The sequence below is a fragment of the Podarcis gaigeae genome, assembly GCF_964106915.1.
Source record: "Podarcis gaigeae genome assembly, chromosome: 2".
Taxonomy (NCBI): Eukaryota; Metazoa; Chordata; class Lepidosauria; order Squamata; family Lacertidae; genus Podarcis; species Podarcis gaigeae.
The window spans coordinates 76,467,032-76,489,688 of record NC_139679.1 but is presented as its reverse complement, the minus strand read 5'-3'; the positions used below and the strand labels follow the sequence as shown (position 1 = coordinate 76,489,688).

General features: G+C 39.3%; 2 protein-coding genes across 5 annotated transcripts in view; one reads left to right on the top strand and one right to left on the bottom strand.

Annotated features, from left to right (window-relative positions):
• The window catches only part of NT5DC2 (5'-nucleotidase domain containing 2), a 30,662-nt gene extending 9,399 nt beyond the window's left edge, over positions 1 to 21,263 (top strand). Inside the window, exons 4-14 of the mRNA XM_083726588.1 lie at positions 837 to 892; positions 2,767 to 2,860; positions 7,545 to 7,673; positions 8,460 to 8,520; positions 8,704 to 8,806; positions 11,188 to 11,289; positions 12,103 to 12,184; positions 14,152 to 14,238; positions 15,658 to 15,798; positions 16,045 to 16,109; positions 17,480 to 21,263. Coding sequence (XP_083582714.1) covers positions 837 to 892; positions 2,767 to 2,860; positions 7,545 to 7,673; positions 8,460 to 8,520; positions 8,704 to 8,806; positions 11,188 to 11,289; positions 12,103 to 12,184; positions 14,152 to 14,238; positions 15,658 to 15,798; positions 16,045 to 16,109; positions 17,480 to 17,741 — 1,182 coding nt within the window. The 3' untranslated portion in view covers positions 17,742 to 21,263. The remainder of the gene's footprint in view (positions 1 to 836; positions 893 to 2,766; positions 2,861 to 7,544; positions 7,674 to 8,459; positions 8,521 to 8,703; positions 8,807 to 11,187; positions 11,290 to 12,102; positions 12,185 to 14,151; positions 14,239 to 15,657; positions 15,799 to 16,044; positions 16,110 to 17,479) is intronic.
• A 152-nt stretch (positions 21,264 to 21,415) lies between these two features.
• Positions 21,416 to 22,657, bottom strand: part of STAB1 (stabilin 1) — a 96,738-nt gene continuing 95,496 nt past the window's right edge. For all 4 annotated transcript variants that reach the window (XM_083726436.1, XM_083726437.1, XM_083726438.1 and 1 more), the window contains one exon: positions 21,416 to 22,135. In XM_083726436.1, coding sequence (XP_083582562.1) covers positions 22,079 to 22,135 — 57 coding nt within the window. In that variant the 3' untranslated portion in view covers positions 21,416 to 22,078. The remainder of the gene's footprint in view (positions 22,136 to 22,657) is intronic.

Sequence of the window (22,657 nt, the reverse complement as noted above, 5' to 3'; positions counted from 1 at the left end):
TTACATGTGTGGAGTGCCTTGCCCTTTCACTCGTAATTGCAGAAGTGGAATTAAAGTTCCCGGTGGCTGTGTGTAATTCTGAGGCAAAGTTCCTCCTTAAGGGGTATGAGAAGATGAGTGAGCCTCACCTACCTGTCTCCTCCCTGCCCTTAAGCTGCTGGGTATGCCAAGTTCTCTATAACCAAATTCCCATATGTGTGCTCTTTGCTCTCTAGCCATGAGTCCAGTGTGGCTTCATGCTGCGTGTCTGCGTGTCTTATGTGAGCTGTCTCTTTGTTCCCTGGCTGGGGCTCAGATTGGTCCTTGAATTAGTTGGAATCCTGTTGGCTGTTGTGACTTTGGAGGTGGAGCACAACTAGGCTGCCATTGAAGACAATCTGTTGAAAGTGTGTTTACTTGCACTTTCTCTTTTGCAAATGTTACATTATACCATCTGGACCAGGGTTGTCACCAAACAACCATAGGATTCTTCTGAATAACTTCTACAATACCTCCAAATTCACCCTCTTTCCCCTTCCCTCCATGCCCAATGGTAACCAGTAGAAGGCTCTTGCTATATATCTTGCTATATGTGCTTGGTGTGGTGGTGGTTTTGTTCTGCAGGGACAGAGGGGTTTAGTAGCACTCCCTCTCCAGTGCACCTTAATGCATAACTAGCAATCTGTGAGTGGAATTTAAGAATGCGTTACAATAGAATACAATTATTATTATTATTATTATTATTATTATTATTATTATTATTATTAGTTTAGGTAGGACTTCTTTTAATGTTAGGTTCTGCAGAATGAGTAAAACATACAGAGGATCTTCTCAGTAAAGGTCTGCTTATATTTCAGAGCCTTCTGATGAAGATTGATGCTTTCCACTATGTTCAGTTGGGTACTGCATATCAGTGAGTTGAATATCATCTCTTTTAAAATATATGTGAATATAAGGCAAATTAAAATGCAAACTCTGTACATGTACATTCTCTTTCTGGATCTGTTGCCTTTTGCTTGCTCTTATTAAAGCTTGTTGCTTTGATGCAGCATTTTAATGGCCACATGTAGTAGGAGTGAAAACCTAATTATATTTTATTGGCAGAGATTAAACTCTTGTTTACACAATTGAATTCCAGGTCTGTGACTTAAGTCAGTGCAGGCGGAACACGCTGGCAAGACTAACTGAAGTCGGATGTTCTCTTTATCTCACTGTCCCTCACTAAGAAATTGAAACGTGCACAAGTTGCATCAACGGTTTAAAAAAGGAAGCTGGCATCCTGCCCTGATAAATATGCTTAACTGCCACATTCATTAGTGAAGTTGTGTGGAAAGATCCTTTCTGAGCATAAAAAAAACAAAACCCAGTAGCAGTCAATTAAGAGCTGAGTCAAAAGTTCAGAACATGATGTTCGAAGTGAAAGTTTAATCATTTATTTATTTATCAAAAGTAACTGATTGTAGTTATTGCTTTGCAAAATGCACAAAAATGATGTCCTGTTGTGCATGCATATCTGCCAGTTAGATTGAATAGGTTTTAATTTTGTGAGTAATGCAGAGATAGGGGGCAGGCAGCAGGTACCAGCTATGCCATCTTTGAACCAGTGTCTAGTGGAAATTCTCCCCTGGAGAAGCAATTATTGTCATTGTGCCCGGGCTCCACTGACACCTATTCTCCTTTCTCTTGCAACTGTCGTGGTATCCCATTACTTTGCCCAGCTGTCTCAACCACATAACTGTCCAATCCAACTGAATAACTTCTTAGATACAATACCAAGAACACTGGCTTAGCCGAGGAGAGTTTAAATTCCTTTTGCATCCTATAGACTCACATGGGTTTGAACTCAGTTCTTCGTTTAGTCAACTTTTGTTTTGTTAATAACTTTGGTGTGTGTAGATTCTCTGGTTCCTTTTATTAGCTTCATATACCTTGTCCTTTTCAATGTCACTTTTGATACAATTGTAATAAAAGCATTCCAGCTGAAAAACAATGAAACATGAAGCTGTCTTGCATGATTCAGAAGCTCCTTTTTTGTTTTTTGTTTTAAAAAAATTATAAATCTTTATTAAACATTCAACACATATTTACACAACAATTTGCCATATTACAGTTTATGCATATTACAGTTTAACACTACACAAGAAAAAGAAAAATACAACAAAAAATAAATAAAAAGGAAATAAAAAATGACAGTAAGAAGGATAAAATAAACTTCTGATTGTTCTCAAAAAACTAAGTCTCATTTGTTATTTTTTACACAGTATCATATTATATTTTGTTTCCTTAATTTCCTTCAGAGAAATATTCTTTAGTTTGTTGTCTATACATTACATGAAGCTGTCCTGCATGATTCAGCAGCTACTTCAAAAGATGCTTCAAAAGATATTCAGACACTACTGTTTTATGCAGTGAGTTGAATCATTGAAGGATCTTGAAGTTTAATACTCCCCATAAAAGAATACAGTGAACCTTTATTAACATGGTGATAAAACCAAGAGGAGCTATGTTGGTTGAATTGCACTTCCAAAGTACATACCCATTATATAACTTTTTTAAAAACGTTGCACAGAATAACCAATCAGAAATGATTTTCAGTGAAGTGAACACAGCTGGCTACCAATTTACAAATGACCTGTGAAAAGTTTAATCTCTGCTTTCTTTGATTCTGGGGCAGCTGAAAGGCCCATGCTGTGATAGAAATAGACTTTCATTCCAGTCTGTCCTTTTTCTCCTTTCTGGCATTTATCTCACTTGAGGTTGACATTCACTCTTTGAACTTGCTTATAGAGGGCTGAAACCAGTGCCTGATGAAGAGGTTATTGAGATGTATGGCGGGACCCAGCATATTCCATTATACCAGATGAGTGACTTTTACGGCAAGGTACCGTAAGCTTCGTTCTTGACCATTTAATAAATGGGGCGTTGGCTCTGAGAAATCCAATATCTAAGGAATTAAGTGTAAATGCCAGTCATTTCTTCCAAGTGTGAAAAGGCAGTGCTTGCCAGTTTAAACATACTGTTTCTTCAGGAGCTTTATGAACAATTTGTCAGGGAGACGGTGAGTCTGGTTGACTTTTGTAAAATAATAATACATTTGTTGGCTGACTGGATGACTCCAGATATGACCACTAGGGGAGCACTTTAATTATTATTACTAGCAATGCTGAATAATTATTCATATTTTTGCATAGTACTTGTGCATCTGTTCATCTTTCTTGGGAGTGGTCGTCTCTGGGGCTCTGCTGTTCCAATGGGTATCCCAGAAGTCTGGATGTCTGTCAGCATATTTATACAAATCCCAACAGCCATGGTGTTAATATGGAGATTAGATCTCTTGCATCTTTTTACAACCATTTCAACCCTTCAAATCTAAGTTTGTTGTTGTTTTTCAACACTATTGCAATTTAGTAGCACTGCAGAGGACTAGATGAAGTTGTTCAATGGCCAGATAGGATCTGTAAGCTACCAGATAGCCACCCCAACTCACTGTATAGTGTTCCTTTTCAAAGGACTTAACAGCAACTTATTAAAAGAAAATATTTTTCTCTAGACTTATAATTTGACGCTCTGCATTTATTCAGAAATAGTGTTACTCTCGGAGACAGTTCAGACACTACGTCACTCTCTGAATCTCTGTGCACAGCTAAATCATGAGCAAATCTCAGGCTTGTGTACTCATTCCTCAAGGTCAATGAGATAGTGCATTCAGATAAACATAGGCTTTTCTGGTGCAAGTGTTGCCTTACTCTCCTTCTCGTCATTTTTTATGCATTAAGGTTCACAGATAAAGTAGCATTTGAACAATTCCCTAGTTCCAATTTTTGAAATACATTGTCCTTCTCCCATTGGACAGGGAGACGTGCAATACACGCCTTTAGAACAGAAGTAATACTTGTATGTAACACATTGGGTTGTACTCAGCAAATTCATCCAAGAAGGACCCCTCCTGTCTTCCCATGTCCCCCTCTCCACAGTTGATCCAGAAGGTTGGAAGGACCCCAGAACAAGATTTTGGGTAAAGGGGCTCAAGGGGTGTAGAGGAAGTTCCTTTGCGTAGGCAGAAGTTTTTCCATTAATGGGGTGACTTGGTTGGATACAATATGTTACATTTCAGTGGAGTCTAGAAGTAGTTTTGTGACAGTAAAACGCTCCTCAGCTGGATTCCTTCTCATTTGTAGAAGATTGTGAAATGCCAGAAACCTGTCTTTAAGCAGCTGACTTAAATCCCTTTTCCTGCCCTGAGCTGGACTAGTACCCTGTTCCTCACTTCATGAGAGTATGTAATCTCTCGTGAATTTTGGGAGAGGGGATGTGTGCCTACCTGTCTGTAGAGATTCATAGCCTACTTGTCTGTAGAGATGTGTAAGCTGTTGTTTGCTGCCAATTGAGCTGCAGAACAGCCGCCTTTTCTAGAGAAGTTTTTCTGTTTCTGTGAGGTTCCTTCAACAGTGCAGTCAATGTCTTCATGTTTCCTTGCCCTCATTGGGTACAGGTCTGTGGGAAAGGCCGGTAAATGGTGTGTGTATTCATCCATTAACAATCTCCTAAAGGTTGGTACAAATTATTCCTGCATACTAGCTTCCATTCAGTTTTATTTCTATCTTCATGGGAGCAGGGCCTAATATGTGTTTTACATGATCATACTGTACAATCAAGAGATGTACGGTATTCACCATCCTGTAAATTGTAATGTTATAAAAAATAGCTGTGGAGATATGCTTTAATGGGAGCGATGTTCAGTGAAATCTTAAAAGATAGAGAGCATAGTTGCAGTAGACAGATTTTTGGTGCTTTATATAGCTTTTTGCAAAACCAAAAAAAACCAAAACCCATTACACACCATGGTTAAACATGACTTATTTGTCCTTCATGACAGCTCTGTGAGTTAGGAAAGTTTTGAGAGAGAATTGTTTGCTCAATGGTAGATTAACCATATCTAAAGCAAACACTGTTGTCTCATACACCATGGATATATGATGTGATGACAAAAAAGGGAAATTCTGACCCATGAGGTTTTTTTATAATTGCTTGAAGAAAGAACTAAATTACATTGATTTTTAAAAAGACCTTTTAACTATACGGTACATTTTTTCTTTGCATTTGGATTGAGTAAGAAACATCTATGCAGTATTTGTCTGTTTTTAATCTAAAACCTTGTAGGTGGTGGTCTGCTGGCGGGGAGAATCCCTTCTGTTTTAACAAAGATCATTCTAGCTTCTTTGGCTTCTCCCAACACTTTTTTATTTCCCTGACCTCTTCCTCCATTAAGATAATATGCAGTTACCTTATAGCAGATATTCCATGTTCTGCTCTACTTTAAAGTAACCTCTAGGTCTGCAGTTCTGGCTCCCACCAGTGCAACTATTCATTGGCCCTTGTTATTTAAAATAATTCTCTCCCCTCCTGGGGTCTTTTGAACACATTTAAGGTTGCTTATTACATTGTTTTAAAACAAATGTCAAGGTTTCATCAAGAAATTAAAAGTATTTGATTAAAATATGGGAAGCATTGGAGATGATACATGCATTAAAAAAACACAATATATTGGTAGAATAATGTTAGCTTAGCAAGTCAGAAGCCTAAAAAGAAGGAGGTAGGTCTTGAATGGTCTGATAACATGGTATTGATTAGTTTATTGCTCTAGTGTGTGCATTGACAGTGTACATAAGTCCCTTCCAACTGACAGACCAGAAATAATTTGTTGATGTCATTATACTTGGAAGGTGAGTTCTGTTGAATTAGGTCTTGACTAGTTAAGGTCATTATGGTGTAGCTGTTTTGCTCAATCAGCAACGATACCAGCCCCCTGGCCATATGGCAGTTAGTATCTGATTTCTGTTTAATAAAAGTGTTTCTTAGCATAATCTGTATTATAAAGCAGATTATTCCTTTAGTCAGATGAAAGGAAAGGTCATTCTTCAATAATTTTCAGTTGTTAACAGACTGCCACATACGGCTTTAATTTGTAGTTCAGTCTTGGCTTTTTGTTTTTGTTTTTTGTTTCGTACTGTTCAGCTGCTAAAAGAGAACAGATTTTTGTCTGTGTCATTTTTGCCATTTCTAGAGACTCTCCTTTCTTTAAAGACCTGAGAAATTGGGAAGTACTTCTTGAAATAAACAAATCACCAAGTACAGTAGTATCCTACTATTTACTATACCCTTTTAGTGACCAGAAAATTTAGTGACCAGAATAAGCACTGGAGGTTCATAATAGCACAGAGTTTGAGATCACTGATCTTTTCACATATTCTGCGTGTCAGTGCAGTTCAATCTAGGGTACTTGTATTTATTTTATTTTTATTTCATTTAGCTTATTTTAATACAGCTAAATCCAAATGCTTCAAATAGACTTGGGCTGTATTGCCTCAAAAGATTGGGGGGGGGAATACTTTTTTGTTGTTGTTCTATACAATAACACATATACATTCCTGACCATTACCAATCTGTCCCCACAATGGTCCCATGCAAATCAAAAGCTAACCAATGATTTATCCCTCTATCTACTATGTTTTTTTCCATGTCTGATAGCATGTGAATACCATGCAATAGGTTTATCCCCTTGCATCATGACAAAGATTTGCTGTACCTATGTGTGTGCAATCTCTCTGTTCAGTTGCTATAGTGAAATGGTGAACACGTGAGTGCAGTCTGTCCAGTCACCTTTCTGTACGGAAGTGACTATATAAACTGATTATACAGTTAAAAATATATAGCAACCCAAACCCAATCCAATTTTGAATATAATTTGTAGATCATAGGTTAATGGGTCAATGAAGTTCCTTTAAAGAGGTATATTAATATTAAGGAATGAATCTGTATACATAATTATTTACAATGTTGCAGTTTTTAATAACTTGAATGATCTTGTTTCCTGCATGGAATTTTTAATTCATTTACTTTGGTAAATTTGGTAATGTTATTTGTTTTTGTATTCATATGGCCAAGGAATACAAAAACAGATAACATTACCAAATTTACCAAAGTAAATGAATTAAAAATTCCACGCAGGAAACAAGATCATTCAAGTTGCTGCTGAAGCAGTTTTTTCATGTGTGTGTATGTTAATATCCCATCTTTTGATACCATTAGGTGAGCGAAAGGCATCTCAAGTAAAACCCAAGACAGCAGTAGAACAGCCTCAACAACGTAATAGTAGCTTAAAAAAGCAGACATCAGTAGATGGGTGTTTCTTTACGTCAGTCCCAAAGCTGATGGAAAAAGAGGGGGCTTGCTAATCTTTCACAAATCCTGATAGAATTAGATGCATACCAGTTAAGTATCCATGTTCCCAGTGTTGTTTACCAGAATCTCTAAAATCATCTCATACTTGCCTAGTTACAGTAAGTCTCTGACTCCTGTACATGCATGCCACGTTTGATTCGTTGCTTTGGAGAGGAAAACCACAGCTGCTGATTCAAAAACTTCAGTAACTCTCTATTATTGCATTCGTAGAGGGTACGCTGTGTTCAGCTGAAATGTGAGACACTGTGTCCAACCTCCCACTTCCTATAGAAGTACATTATGTTAAACAGCAGTTTTTATATTGTGTTTCCTCTTTTGGACAGGGTCCATCTATTAAGCAGTTTATGGACATCTTCTCCCTTCCTGAAATGACTCTGCTTTCATCCGTGACTGACTATTTCATGACTCACAATATTGAGTATGACCAAGTTCATCTTTACAAGGATATAAGTGTGAGTACAGCTGTTTTAGGGTATAGGTGAAAACTCTGCCTTTGGCAGTCCTGTCTTATATGAGAGTTGCGTTGTGCAAGCATAATGTATCATTATCAAATAGTAATAAATAAATAAAGGAGACCCCAAAAAATCAAGCAATCATTAATTATTATTTTAATTAGCATTAAGTATAGTGAATCTCTATATTGCATTTTCCAGAGGGGCAGCCATGTTATTCTGTTGCAGCATTAACCAGTCTTGTGGTACCTTAAAGACTTAACATGTTTTATTGTGGCATATGCTTTGGTGGTCTGGATTCCACTTCATCTTTAAGGTGTCATGACTCTGCTTTGCACATTGCTTTTGTCATTTGTCATCTTCAGTAATACTCCTAAGCTGCTTTTTTTCAACACCCATAGGAACCTGACCACACAAGCAGAACTCTGCTTATACATCTTTAGCATCGCAGTTGCTTTGGACTGTAAATTTAACTATACCCATGTATCAGTGACTTTAGTGGATTCATGGAAATTACTTATCATTTGGTTTCTCTGTGTTACACACACACACACACACAGAGAGAGAGAGAGAGAGAGAGAGAGAGAGAGAGAGAGAGTGCCCTCAAAGTCCACTGATACACAGACTGTGTTAGTGCTTTGGGTGCAGATTTCCTACATCATATGTCAAGTTCCTGACAGTTTTCTCTTTTGATGATTACTTTATAAAGCTGTGTATACATTAATGGTGCTGTATAATACAATACAAGGTTTAAGACTTATGCATAACTACTCGTTGCTGTTTTAGGATGCCATTAAAGATGTTCATGTGAAAGGAATGATGTACAAATGGATTGAAAAGGACATGGGTCAGTTAAGTTCTAAACTTTGATTAAGGCTTTTTTGAATAGTAATGAATGCTGTCTGGCATCTAATGGCTTTAGATTAATGGTTTTGAACCACCAGACTGAAATTTGCCTAAATGTTTTCTTCTTTTTTGTCATAGTGTTGTGTACTTCTACATTACGCTTAGCTTAATCTGTTTCTTGCAGAAAAATATATTCTTCATGGAGATGAAACTTATGCTGTCCTAAATCGACTGGTTAACCATAACAAAAAACTATTTCTTATCACAAACAGTCCTTTTAGCTTTGTGTGAGTATCATCTCTTATGCATCTTGATGAAATGGTTGCTTATGTGCAAATGTTAAATGACAGTAGTAATTGTTCAGTGTAGACCATCTGGATAGCAGCTTTCTTATGTAAACATTTTTAATTGTTGGAAGATAAGATTTTATTATTGTTATAATAACATGAGGATCTATTTGTGTATTTGATTTGTTACCCTGCTTTCACCATCAGGTGATGGTGGCATTCAGTTAACAACGTAATCATACCATTACAAACAAGTACAGCAAGTTTTAGCAAAGAATTGTACATGACTGTGAAACTGGAGAAACTGCATTGCTAGTTCTGTGGTTGCAAAGTTAAATTTGAAAAGTGATTGTAATCATTCCTAGGGGCACAGTTCTGTCCTGGTACATGCATAAGGTCTGTTTCGTTGTCCCACCTTGGTATGCATAGGTGCATGTGGACTAAACTCTATGGTCTGTGTGCCTCTGATATTTCCAACTCACCCTCCCTTTTTGCCTGCTGTGAGTGACTCATGCTATGGATCTGAATTACTGGAACAAAGGAAAGGGCTGGCTGGGGATAGAGAAGGTAAATACAGGCATCCTGTTGTCTATAATGTTCTGGTGGTGTGTGGTGCTTCCACACGTGCCAAAGTGAGAAGCAACTGGGCTCTGATGGGATCTCTGGATGCACCCCATCTTCATGTAGGGAAGGGTTGTGCAATAAAATAGAACATTGTTTGCATTATAGGTAACCTAATGAATAGATGGTAATGGGCCAAAGCCTTCAGATTCTATAGTAAACTCCTTTTTAAGAAAATCAACTCTCCCATAATAGGTGTTTTTTTGTAGACTTTGGTAATGGAACATGTTCTCCATCCGTGCCTTTGCAGAACTGAAGGTGCTATTCTGTTGTTGATCTAGGTTGGAAATGACTTGGAGCCATTTATCTCATGAATTAACTACCAAGTGCCTCTCTAAGAAACCTCCGCAGGAGCCCTCAAAATGCTGAAGCCTTCTTCACATGTAATATGGTGGCAAATGCATGTTTGCCGCTGCATGTGTTATGCAGCAAGTGACACCCGTCCTGGCTTCCTAGCCTAGTTCACGAATGGACTAGCCAGTATGAACCTTTGAGCCTAAAGGCATGGTTGAGGTCTTGTCAAGCTGAACTCAGAAGCCATGGGGAACTTCAGGCAGGGAAGGATTGGAGAATAATTTAATTCACAGGGCCTTAACAACTTGGGGACCACCTGATTCCTTAACTATCCTTTCTGATCACCCAGGTCTTCAGGGGAGTTGCTGTTAGTTGGCCCTTGTGGCTCTGATACATGGAGTGGAATTCAACATAGGGACAACAAGACTTTTCTCCTATGGGGCCCTCACACACTCCCTAAGTCTGTTCTGGGTTTTCCTCCAGGACATATTTGGGGGATGCAGGGCAGGGAAGAGGGAGAAGACGGCCCATTGCGCTAGCAGACCTTGTTCTGTGCACACGACAACTTAGTTGAATTCTGCTCTTGGCTTGCATGCGCCAGAAGTTGTCTGCTCAGAACTGTGGGCCCAGTTCTCTGGAATGCCTCTGAGATCTGACAGGGTTCTACCCTGTCAGACTTGAGGTGCTTGGTGAACAGTTTTAAAAGCATTAAAAGAAAACTTTACTGATTTTCATAGTTAATATTTTTCTCTTTTGTAACCTCCTTATACACTGCTACGTAAATTGCTTAAATAAATAAATAAAGTTGCAGAACATTAAGAACAGTGTATGTATTGAAGACAGCCTAATGAACACATGTAAATGGACTGAAGCTTTCTTACTTTTTGACTGCTTCTGAAGCCTAGCACAGTACTGAGGACAAAACCCCAACCCTTTCCTGAGCATGGAGAAAGGCTCCCTTCTGGGATTGGTCTGCATTTTGGAGGTACCCAGAGAAGAAGTAAGAAGGCTTGGGGCAGTATCTAGTACATTTGTTCAATTAATTCAAGGATTTACACTTGCACAATGGAATTATGGCCTCCCCAAAACTTTCTAGACCGTTGGGAAGATCCACCAGAACAATTTTAGAGGGCACAGAGGAGGAAAGCAGAGAAGAGTTTCATTGCACACACAAAAATCCTTGCGCTAATGACATTAATTTTATATTATTGCCTTGACTGCTTCTGGAATTCAGAGTAAAGGGAGGAAAAATCATTTTGTGGACCCCATCTTTGTGTAGACGAACAGTAAGCCCTAAGAAAACTCAGCTCCTGCTGTGCTGTTAGGAAGGCAGGTTAGAATTATTTTTTTTAAAGAAAAAATCTTGGCAGATAATCCATGTCTTTCATCAGATCAAAATGAAATCTTTCTCTAGAGTACCATGCACTGGATTAAACAAAATAACCTTTCCCTGTTTTTGTCTGCAGTGATAAAGGAATGAAGCACATGGTTGGCAAGAACTGGCGAGACCTTTTTGACATGGTCATTGTTCAAGCAGATAAGCCGAATTTCTTCACTGATAGACGCAAGTATGTTTTGTGATTGTAGTATACCAGACCTACATATTACATTTAACTTTTCAGCTGTTACACAAAATGGCAACTGCAGATTCGGTGCTTCTCTGCCCCACATCCTTAGTTGATGATAAAGGGGGGCAGAGCCAGGAATGTGGAACATCCTGAAGTCAGGCTATGGGCAGGAATCCTGACTGGGTGGGTGAGGGACGAGAGGAATTAAGTATTCAGTTGCCAGGTTTTGACAGCAGCTGTTCATTAGCAGTACTGGGTTTCCTTTCAAGATGCCAAATTAGTTTTTTGCATTTTCAAATTCTGGCCAGATCAACCCAAGCTCCTTCTTCTAAAACTGCTTGTTTGTCAAATTGTACAGAAATGTATTATGTTAATTCCCTGCCTTTTGCAGAGTATTTGAAGTCTTTAATACTGTGTGTAATGCAAGCCATTGACGTCAAGCATCCATGTACAATAAGTCAAATAACTATTTTTAGGACACCTTTTCCTCTATCCCAGCTGCCATGTGTGTTGAAGTGGTTATATATATTGAGTCCCTAACATCCTAGAAAAAGAAAGCATGCAGTGGCTATTTTTTCTCTTAAAACAGACCATACACTTTCATTATGCAAACTGTTGTGAATAAATGGGCCAATTTCTTTCCTCCTGCTGCTTTCATTAACAAACTTTTGAACAGTTCACATAATAAAACTAATGATGATTTAACACAAAGTGACTTAAGAAATCACTTCCCATTTGTCATCTTACTTCAAGTTTCCATAGCAAGACTCACTCGTTTACAGGCCTGTAACAGCAGTTGTTTGACTTTTGTAGACCCTTCAGGAAAATGGATGAAAAAGGTTCACTGCACTGGGATAAAATAAGCAAACTGGAAAAGGGGAAAATTTACAAACAGGTAAGACTACTTAACAGTATCTTATCACTTCATGGCTTAGCTTAAGGATACTAGAATTTTTTGAGTCACTTTGAAGTATGTGAGCATGCATGAAAAAGGTATTTGCTACTCTTCTTCAAAAGCTGTTATTTTATACTTTTTTCATAGCTTCTTTATTTCCATTTTCTTAGAATCTCCCATTCTTAGAACTGTGATGCAAATATGTCATAAGATAAAAGCTGAGGTGGATAATTACCCTTCCGAAGTCATAAACATATTTGTCCTGTTCTTTTGAAATGATTTCATCCCATTGTTTCTGAAGGAAAACAGTTGAGCAAGGTTTTGTTTTCCTATTTTAATATGTAGGCGAGGTAGTCTTGTTCCGCAGGTAGACTAGGAGTTAGCAGGGTCTTGAAAAATCTTTTGAGGAAGGCTAGAAGATTATTGATCAGTAGAAGATACCACGAAAAATTGTTAGTAACCCACTTTATGTGCTTCACAGTTGAGCTCTCTAAAATTCAGAAATGGTTCTGAGGCAGTGCTGTGATCAAATCAGGCCTTCAGAATTATAATGTCAAAGTATTTCATTGCTGAGTCAATGATTTCGGACATAACAATATGGTGCCAATTGGACAATGGCTGTAGCATCATCCAAACAAACATATTATGGCTAAATATCTTCAGGATTTGTTAATAGAATGCTGTGTGGATGAGACTAGGAAGATGAGGAAGGCTCTGTATATTCATACCATATGTGACCTAATACATGGGTTAAAGTGTCCCAGTAGGGAAATCATTTTGACCCGCAGTTTCCTAGTTATGTTTTTCCCAGATGTCTTTATTACCAGACTCTTGTCTTAGAATCCGATGTTAAAACCTTCCCAGCACAAACATTTGAATGGTTGTCATAGTTAGGGAGATGATTATTGGTGTGTGCGTATGTGGTTGACAACAAATTCCTACTGAAATTAACACATTTCTCCATTCTTACTAGGCATGCCAATGTTGGGAAAGTTTCCTAAAGTTGGAATTGGGATGATCTTTTAAACAGCAAAAAATGTCATTCATTCATCCTGCGTGAATTTGAATGTGATGGGTTGGGATTGACGTCAGTGATGATGGAAGTCTAGTTCTGGTCATGCCAGGATTTATTAGGAAGCATGAGTAATAGTGGAGGGAACCCAGCAGCCTGGGTTTTGCTGCTAGGATATCTGAGGACAGATCTGCCTTGCAGCCCAGTCAAAACATACAGAAGTTGGGCCAGTGGGAGAAGCTTAGGAACAGATAATGGTCACTGCAAAAAAGTAAGTGTACCTTTATAAGGTAGCCTGTGTCCCACTTTGAGGGCCCTGGGAATAGCATATTGAAATTGGGCCTAGACTACCTTGAAATTAATGTTCAGCACATAGCAAATCACTAACATGAATCATGACTTAGCTATGCTTTAAAGCAGACCCATTCAAGGTAATGGGACCGAAATTAATCATTACTAACATCAGTCCCATTGCTTTCGGGATACAACCCCTTTTTGTTTGTAGTTTTTCAACTGTAGTATTGGAGTAGCAGTGGATTGTCGTACAAAGCTACAGTGAGGCTAAATCAGATAAGAACTTAACTCACCACACACTTAGGGATCAGTTAGTCTATAAATTTAGGAATGGTTCCTTGAATACAAACAACGTGCAAGATATGAGTTTGTAGGAATGATGGGATTATAAATCTAGCGTTCCAAAGTCGCCATTTCCCTTAATTTGACAAAGTTCCCGTGAGAACTCCTTAAGCTTTTACCCATGGATGTTTTTTTTAATAAGCAGCTTATTCTGAACAAATATTTTCTCTTTGTTTCCTTGGCTCTGTAGAAAAATCAAAGTAGTGAGAGACTTATTTTTTTGACCTTTTCAAGACCGGCAAACACTGTTTTTCTTTGCAAGAAGAAACCAGATATTTAAGTTTATTCTCACATTATTTTGTTCATCTTATGTTTCAAGGGCAATCTGTTTGATTTTCTGCGGCTAACAGGCTGGCGTGGGTCCAAGGTCCTTTATTTTGGTGACCATTTGTACAGCGACCTTGCAGTAAGTACTCCAGTCCCACTTGGAATTTTATCTCAGTGCTACTTAGTGGCCTCTGCTTGCTACCAAAATCCAAGGACAGCTTCAGTATTGTTGCTCTGGGATATATTTGTGGAAGACACCCACACTATGGCTTTGATTCTTCAATATTCAGCATGATCAACTCCCATTGCATAGGTGGTTCCTTTTTAGCCAGTCCTGATTTGAAACCCATACCAGCATCAGGTTTATTGCAAAAGGTCCAATATTTTCTTCTTCTAGTCTGCCATTTTAAGGCACATAACCATTTTTAAGAATAACAGTTTAAAAAGTAACTGTTGGATTCCCCCCCCCCTGTCAACTTTGTCTACTATTTTTAACTTTATTTTTCTAAAGGCAACTTGCAGAATGAGAGATTTTTCCTCCCACCACTTCTTGCCTTTCTGCTTGGCCAGGATCTGCCTTATACCTTATGAGCAGAGAGGCACTATTTCCTTCTGGCAGCAACCCCTTGCACCTTGCAAGAACCATTCCAGAAAATTGGATGGGGCGGGGGGATGCAGGGTGTTTCTGCTGGACAGGCACCCATTGCTATGCATGCTTAGTAAAAAATACTAGGGCCCACTGATGTCAGTAGAATTTGTTCTGTAATAACGATGCATAGGATTCTATTCTGCTATATCTCTTTACATGTACATCTGAAGAGCTCCAGCCTGCCAGCTGACATTGTGCGCTGGCTCAGTTATACTCAAGCTGATTTCCTTGCCGAGGCTGCTGTTAGGAAAAACTCTGCAGAGCTTTTATTGAATAGTTTTATTGGGTACTTTTATTGTATCTAACATTTTTTTTTTTGAGTATATTGTATCTTTTGTATGCTATCTTCATGTTTTGGTGGGCAGGGTATATATATTTTTCATTAAGGGGAATAAAACCAAGTCTGCATGAGTGGTTGACTGCTTTTGGGAATGATCTGGCCTTGAGTAGACTCCCTAGCCTGTGGTTGCAGATGCTGTCATCTACAAACATATTTCAACTGCTGCATTTTGTTTACTAAGAATTTTTCCCTTTTTTTTGTAAATAAAACATCACCATACATTTCTGTAGCACATTCTGTTCAACCCAGAGATCGCCACCCCCTCCTCTCCACTCCTAAGGACTGCCACTCCTCAAGGACTAATAAAGCTAAAAGAAGATTAATATTTATTTAAAAATTAAATGGTGTGAGAAAGAAAAGAGTAGACTATAGGATAAAACGAAAAGCTAACAATGAATAGTGGCTTTCCTGCTTGTTGTTGGCGAGTAAGAACTGGATGAAATTTTTTTTCCTTCAGGCTATGAACTGATTTATCAGCATGCCAGGGCTATTAAAATATGTATTGTGGGCTTATTTTCAAGGCTGCATCACAGTATTTTATGCTATGCCTTTCCCTCCCTCTTTCTTAGGATCTCATGCTGCGGCATGGTTGGAGGACAGGTGCCATTGTTCCAGAACTTGAGACGGAAATCCGAATCATTAATACAGAACAATATATGCACTCTTTGACTTGGCAGCAGGCTCTTACAGGACTTTTGGAGAGAATGCAGGTAAAATAGACCAAATGGTGATTTTATTAGGTAGCTGCCTAGCATGATTATTGTTAGCCTTGCCATCACCCTAACCTTAGCTAAGCCAACTTCCTGGTTATATTTCCTTGTTTGTATTTCTTTTCTCTTGATGAAAGGAGATGTAAAACTGCAACCTTAATAAGTATTAGAACATGTATTTAGCCTGATATTCAGATATGTTCAATATTCAAACATATTGGATTTATTTATTTATTTTACTTTTAGATGTATCAAGATGCAGAATCTAGGCAGGTGCTACTGGAATGGATGAAAGAACGACAGGAAATTAGGTGAGTCTTGATATTTTTTTATTGTCATCTGTTCCTCCCCGCCTCAAAAAAAAAAAAAAAAGGAAAGGAAAGGAGAGAAAACTGTCATTGCATTATTACATAAATTCCAAACACAAATCTCACACTTAATTAGGAACTGGTTGTGACTAAAAAGGCATTTTCATAGTATGCTAATCCCCAATATTGCTTTGCTTCTATACTAAACACAGTTTTCTTTCTTCCTTTGGGAGGGGTGCATGTGGCCTACTTAGGGGCAGATGAAGTAGCAAGACAAACATGTCAGGCACCCCTCATCTGTCTCCCAGAGCTTAAGAGGTGCTGGAAAAGCTTTTAGCAAGCTCTGAAGAGGATTCTGGGTGCTCCCTTAAACAGACTAATCTACCGGCCAAACACAGCAGAGGAATTCTGAGTAGCTAACCCAATGACCGCTCCCCACATCAAATGGGGGTGCCTTTTGCGTGGACGTGTGCAGCCCCCCCCCCCCCGATCTCATGCAGCTTCTGGCAGTACAGCCTGGATTACACACACACACACACACACACACACACACACACACACACCCCGGCTGGAGACCTGGAGGTAGCCACCTACCTCTGCCAGTTACCCAATCCCAGCTGGGGAGGCGTTGCCAGGAGAGAGTTGGCCAAGTAAGGGAAGGGACCGCCCTGCCCACACAATAGAGGGCAGAACTTACCTGGGAGTTCTCAGTCGGCCTCAGAGCTTCTCCCACCGTGCCCTCCCTCAGTTAAGCCTTCTTTTGCAGATTAGTCTCTTCTTTACGCTGGCGCTGCTACGTTATGGTCGCTGTTGAAGGCCCAGAAAGGAATTTTCTTGCATTGGCAGGTTTTGCCTCCAAAACGTAACAGCTTTGGCGGTTTCAGGCCTTGGGTGGAATCCTTTAGTCTATCTTCCCTAAATTGGGGGGGGGGGGCGTGAAGCGGTGACCCACGCCCCTCCTGCGGCGATGATCCCAGGGTTCCCCATTAAAGGGGTTGTTTTGAGAGGAGGCATTGGTTGTCATTGCTCTCCCCTGCAACGGTGGCGAATGGGGGGGGGGCCTCTCTGCTTGAACATATGTTCTCCAGAGCCAGCCCAATCCCCACACATTCTGGATAAGCCTGATGTTCCCCAGATCCCCGGCTGGGGACTGGGAGGGATAAAAGCCCAATGCCTAAGCCAAGGTCTCCCTACATCTGAAGCTTTAATAAAGTTGAGGCCAAAATTTTACTCCCATAACACGTTGTCTTGAGTCATTATGCCACTCGGCTGTCGCCCGGGGCTGGGAGGGTTCTCCGCCTGTCCGCACAAAACCCCAGACGTTTCCAAGGGTTTCTGTTCTCATGGCTTAATAGCAAATTATTTCCTTCCAGGTCACTTTCGAAGAATCTTTTTAACCCCCAATTTGGAAGCATCTTTCGCACCTTCCACAACCCGACCTACTTTTCTCGAAGACTGATCCGTTTCTCTGACATCTACATGGCCTCCATCAGTTGCCTGCTGAACTATGATGTCAACTTCACCTTCTACCCCCGGCGCACTCCGCTGCAGCATGAAGCTCCCCTCTGGATGGACCAGCTCTGCACTGGTTGCATGAAGACTCCATTTCTGGAGGAAATGGTGCACATCCGGTGAAAGGATGTATATATCCCACTGCTGCGATACAGCTGTTGTATAGGAAAGGCCCAGCAGCTTAGCCTTAGATTGCAACCTGGTTACAGTGTGTGCCTATTGCTGTCCTTTGCCTCCCAGCACTTCCTAATAGATACTCAAGATAAACGAGTGAAAAGGCTGTGCAAATTATGTCTTAGAAATGCTTCACTGATAAGAAGTCCAAAGGTGAATTAGGTTCCTGTGCATTGTCTCCATAAAGTAGTTCCTTCTACTTAAAGATTCTACCCAAAACGTTTGTGTAGATCCAGAGTTTGTGCGCTGTGTAGCCGTGATCTGATGATAATCTCAGAACTTGTTGATACTATACAGCCCTATTTGTCCATGTCTCTACCCCGACTTTAGATGTGACTTAGCTGTGATTATATTGGCAAATAGCTCTGGATGTATTCCTACTAAAATGTGGACACATTTATATTCTTAAGACCTAAGCCAGAATTACTTTTGATTCACTAGCACTGAGATGCACTCTAAATACTTGGCAAAAGAATTTTAAACTTTAATAACTGCCAGCAGCTCAGAATGTGCTAGATTAACACTTGATGAGGTTATAAATTCAAAGGTGCTAGCTTGTGTATCTTTGCACAACTGAGCACAGTATAATAAACAACATATAGCCAATTCAGTTTTATGTACAAATGTAGTGCTCAACAGAGCTTATTGTGAGCATGGCCCAGAAGGGCTAAACAAGCAAAGTTTCTCACCCGCTAGATCAATGACTGCTGCTGGGAGCATAGTGAGATTTCACAATAAGTGGTGTGCATTTCTGCTAGAGCGTGGACTGGTCCACATGTACCACTTGATTACACTTTGACTTGTAGCACAATGTGTGACCTGACCATTGGAAAGCACTATGTTTGTGGTAGCTTTGTAATGGCTCAACAATAAATGTTGTTGCTGCACTCTTCACATGATGTGCATGCATATTTCAATCAGCCCTATTAAATATACCATCCCATACATTTCTAAAAACTACTTTTCACCATTGTATAAGTGTAGCTTGAATTTCAAACCTATTTCTTAACTTGAGATAGAATATGGAAACAAATGGTGTTTTATTTAAGCATCTACTACTTTTTAGCCTGACATAAATGAAGGACGCAATCTATCACCAGCGTGCTGCAAAAGGTGAGCCTAGGGTCCAATGGCTGAAGCCACAGGTGCTTTCTCCTTTGTGTGAGATGTAAACCTGGGTCTCTTTCACTGTGCAATAGGTGGAGCGGCCATTGAAAGACTACTCAGAAGAAGCATCAGCTAATACAAGTGGTGAGTTATCAAGACCATGTTAACTGAAGTGTTCCAGTGTTTGCACATGCTCTGCATATAAAAAGCCTCATGTTCAAGCTCTCTGTATGTTTAGGAATGTTCCATCTAAAATCCTGCAACTGGTCTGACTTAATAGAAGGCCGTTTCCTATATATTGGTAAAGGCAAACATTTTGGGCCGAAGCTAGTTTGGCGACACATCTTTTCTATATTTCATCATAATGGAGCCCCCTGACCCTCAACTTAATACCTGTTTTTGTACCCAGCTACGGCAGATCAAAAACATACCATTTAATAGAATATCCTTCCCTGGAAGACTCACCAAAGTCATTTGGGCTGGCTCTGATAAGCGTTGCAGGTGCATAAATTAAAAGCTGGGCAGGGGACCTGTGTTTATTTTTTAAATATTGCAATCTGATTGAATTCTATAATGGGTTTTATGCTGGCTAATTTAGGTATGGCTATAAATAAATAAATATGCCCCAAATGATTCCAGCACAGTTTTTAAAAAGTCTAATCAAGAACTATTTTGTCTTACAAATGGCAGTTCAAAACTGGAATTAAGCTGAACTGTGCATTGACATGGTAAATCGCATTCTAATGATGCCAAAGCAACCTTACTGTCAAGCTATAGAAACTGTTGTCACTGTAGTTGATGCTTTAGGAGATGTTTTGTTGCTCTTTCTCATGTATATGGTACCAAAGTGATGTCGTTTAAAACTAGGATACTGGCCTTTGTGTACTGTATCTTATATTTTACTCTTTTAGGGATTTATATTAGGATTCTATGTATTAGTCAAACACACTGAGCTGGTTTATAAAATGTGGTTTGATAAATTATTCTGTGGCTATAATAGGCTTAAGTTTAGTTGTGCAAAAAAAAAAGAATCACTTTATCATTCACATCTTAAGGAGGGAAACAAACATACCTTAAAATGGCCTCTCTGAAGTTTTCTACTACAGTGGTACCTCGGGTTACATACGCTTCAGGTTACAGACTCCGCTAACCCAGAAATAGTACTTCGGGTTAAGAACTTTGCTTCAGGATGAGAACAGAAATCACCCAGCGGCAGCGCAATGGCAGCAGGAGGCCCCATTAGCTAAAGTGGTGCTTCAGGTTAAGAACAGTTTCAGGTTAAGAACAGACCTCTGGAACGAATTAAGTACTTAACCCGAGGTACCACTGTATTTAATGACAACTATAGTTATATAGTCTGCATATGTCCTGCAAGCTAATATATTATGTAGGGCTGTTATTTCTTTATTGTTATTTCTTCTCTTTTGACACGTTCTCAACAATGTCAAGTCTGTCTTCAAACATGATGACTTTTAAAAACAGATAAGCACTGTGTAGGCAAGCACATAACACTGTGGAATGCCTACAGGGGTGTCAACCAGAATAAAATTGGGGGGGGGGGGATAAGCCCTGCCCAACATAGAATTTCTGGAAAGGCTGGGCATTCCCATTCAAAGTGAAGGTATAAAACTTGATGTCACCTCAATTCCTTAGTAATGTTGCCTGCTTTAAATGTGCCAATTAACTTTATACTGCACAGAAGAGATAACACGAATAACTAACATAACCATTCCTGCATCATAAAGCCATCTGTGACCTAGCTTTTGAACATGAAATATACTAAACAGCTAGTTTTCCTAAGTGATATAATATCAGTTTGGCTTGACGTTTAGGTGAAGGAAATGAGCATTTGAATAAAAAGCTGTAAGATTGAAATGGCAGAGAAACCAATTAACTTGCTATACTGTTTCCATTGTATTTACTGTATTCCGCAGAAAAAGTGATACTGGATTACTTGTCAGACATTGTTCTATCTAAATTATTCTAAGAATTTTCTTGTAGCATTTTTGAAACCCAACCTAAGGTTCTGTGTCATAAGGTGCTCAAGTTAGCATTATCCTCATTCTGTTACAAGTAGGCAACTCTGTATAATGTCAAATGGCTCAGAACTTGAAAAACTGAAATAATGATTTGGTCAAATTTTGTCCGAGCTAGGTAAAATAGTTTTGGCTCACAGGTCTGCTCACCAAACATCCTGTTGTCAGCTGCGTGCCTACTTCATAACAATCTGCACAAACATTCATTCTTCTTTCCCACACTACACAGAATTTGTGGTTTGTTCTAAGTGACCTTGCAAGTGTAGAATGTTTCTTTTGTTGGTTATTTACTATTTTTACAAAAATAAAGTATTGCATCATGGGATAATGACTTTCTCTTGACATTGTCTTCTCTTAGGCAGTGTAGGGATTACTAAATAATGGCTCTCAATCCAAAGGCAGAACATACCTTTTCACCATTATGTATCCTTACTAAGTGTTGAATAACTACCTTCAGGTTCAAAATAACCAAACACTTAATGAAGGTTGACAACATTTGCTTGTTCCCATTCATTTACAAACATCTGTCATTCTCGGAACAGTACATAAATTCAGTAGGATTATAAACGAAGATGGGCCTACAGTTTTCAGGCAGTATTATTTCAAACTGCCTTTTAAGTAACGTTTAAAAAAAGGGATCGGCAGAAGGCTCCATAGTGCAGTTTCAGAGTAAAGTTATCTAACTGAACTCAGATTTTATTGGCCCACTGAAGATTCTCCACAGCATCCACTGATCCAAACACATTCAAGAGTCATCATATTCCCTAAGTTTCAGCCTGAAGATTTAGGAGCAGAATCCAAAGAATACAACATGACTTTCCATCCCTCACCTTCCCAATGCCACTCCTTATGACATCCAAAAACTCATTCCTGACACCCAAAACAGCACAAGGGGGCTACATTCAAACAGAAAATTGCCAAAGTCCCTGTGTGCATGCAAGGGCAAGGAGCTCTATGGGCCCCGATTTCCTGCCCATGTATTTGAGAAGAGGAATGGAACTGAGGTATGTTAAACAATTTACAATTAAAGCCGCTTGTTAATTTGTCACCATTGAAAGGGCAGGCAAGGCTTCTTAGCAGTCCATAACAGCCATATTCTGTTCATTCTGAATTACATAGCTTCTGGAAAGTGTTGTTTCCAGCTTACTGGTCGCCTTGAATTCCAAAGGCATCTGAAAAATTTTCTCCGGTGAGAGAATCCTGAAACAAACATTCAAATACATATTAGGCCAGGTAATCTGACAAGAGTTCTATAGAGAATAAGCTTGACTTTTGCAAACTTACTGTAGTAGAAGAAAACTGGTCACTACAGTATCAATTGTCCACTACAAATATGCCATGTGGACCATCTGTGGTTTGGTGCACATTACAAGAGCAAAGGAAGCAATCATTTTGGGCAGCCTTAAATTCACCATTTTAGATCTTTTATTGAAGATTATTCAACGGCACTATGCCAAGATACTATCGGCACTATGCCAAGTATCACTATGCCAAGATACTAAGTACTGCCAATCCCAGTTTGGTGATCGCCTTCTGAAAGATGAATGGAAAAGCAAAACTTTGCTTGTATTCAGATGCCATGATAGGCTATGGTTTGTGATCACAGGAATCAACCTAGCTTTCCCACAAACTAGCACGCTCCCCTCTCTTTCTGCTGAGACTGCAAGGAGAGCAGAAGTGTTTGTTTCCGGTTTGAATTAATCATATTTTAACATTAGCTAC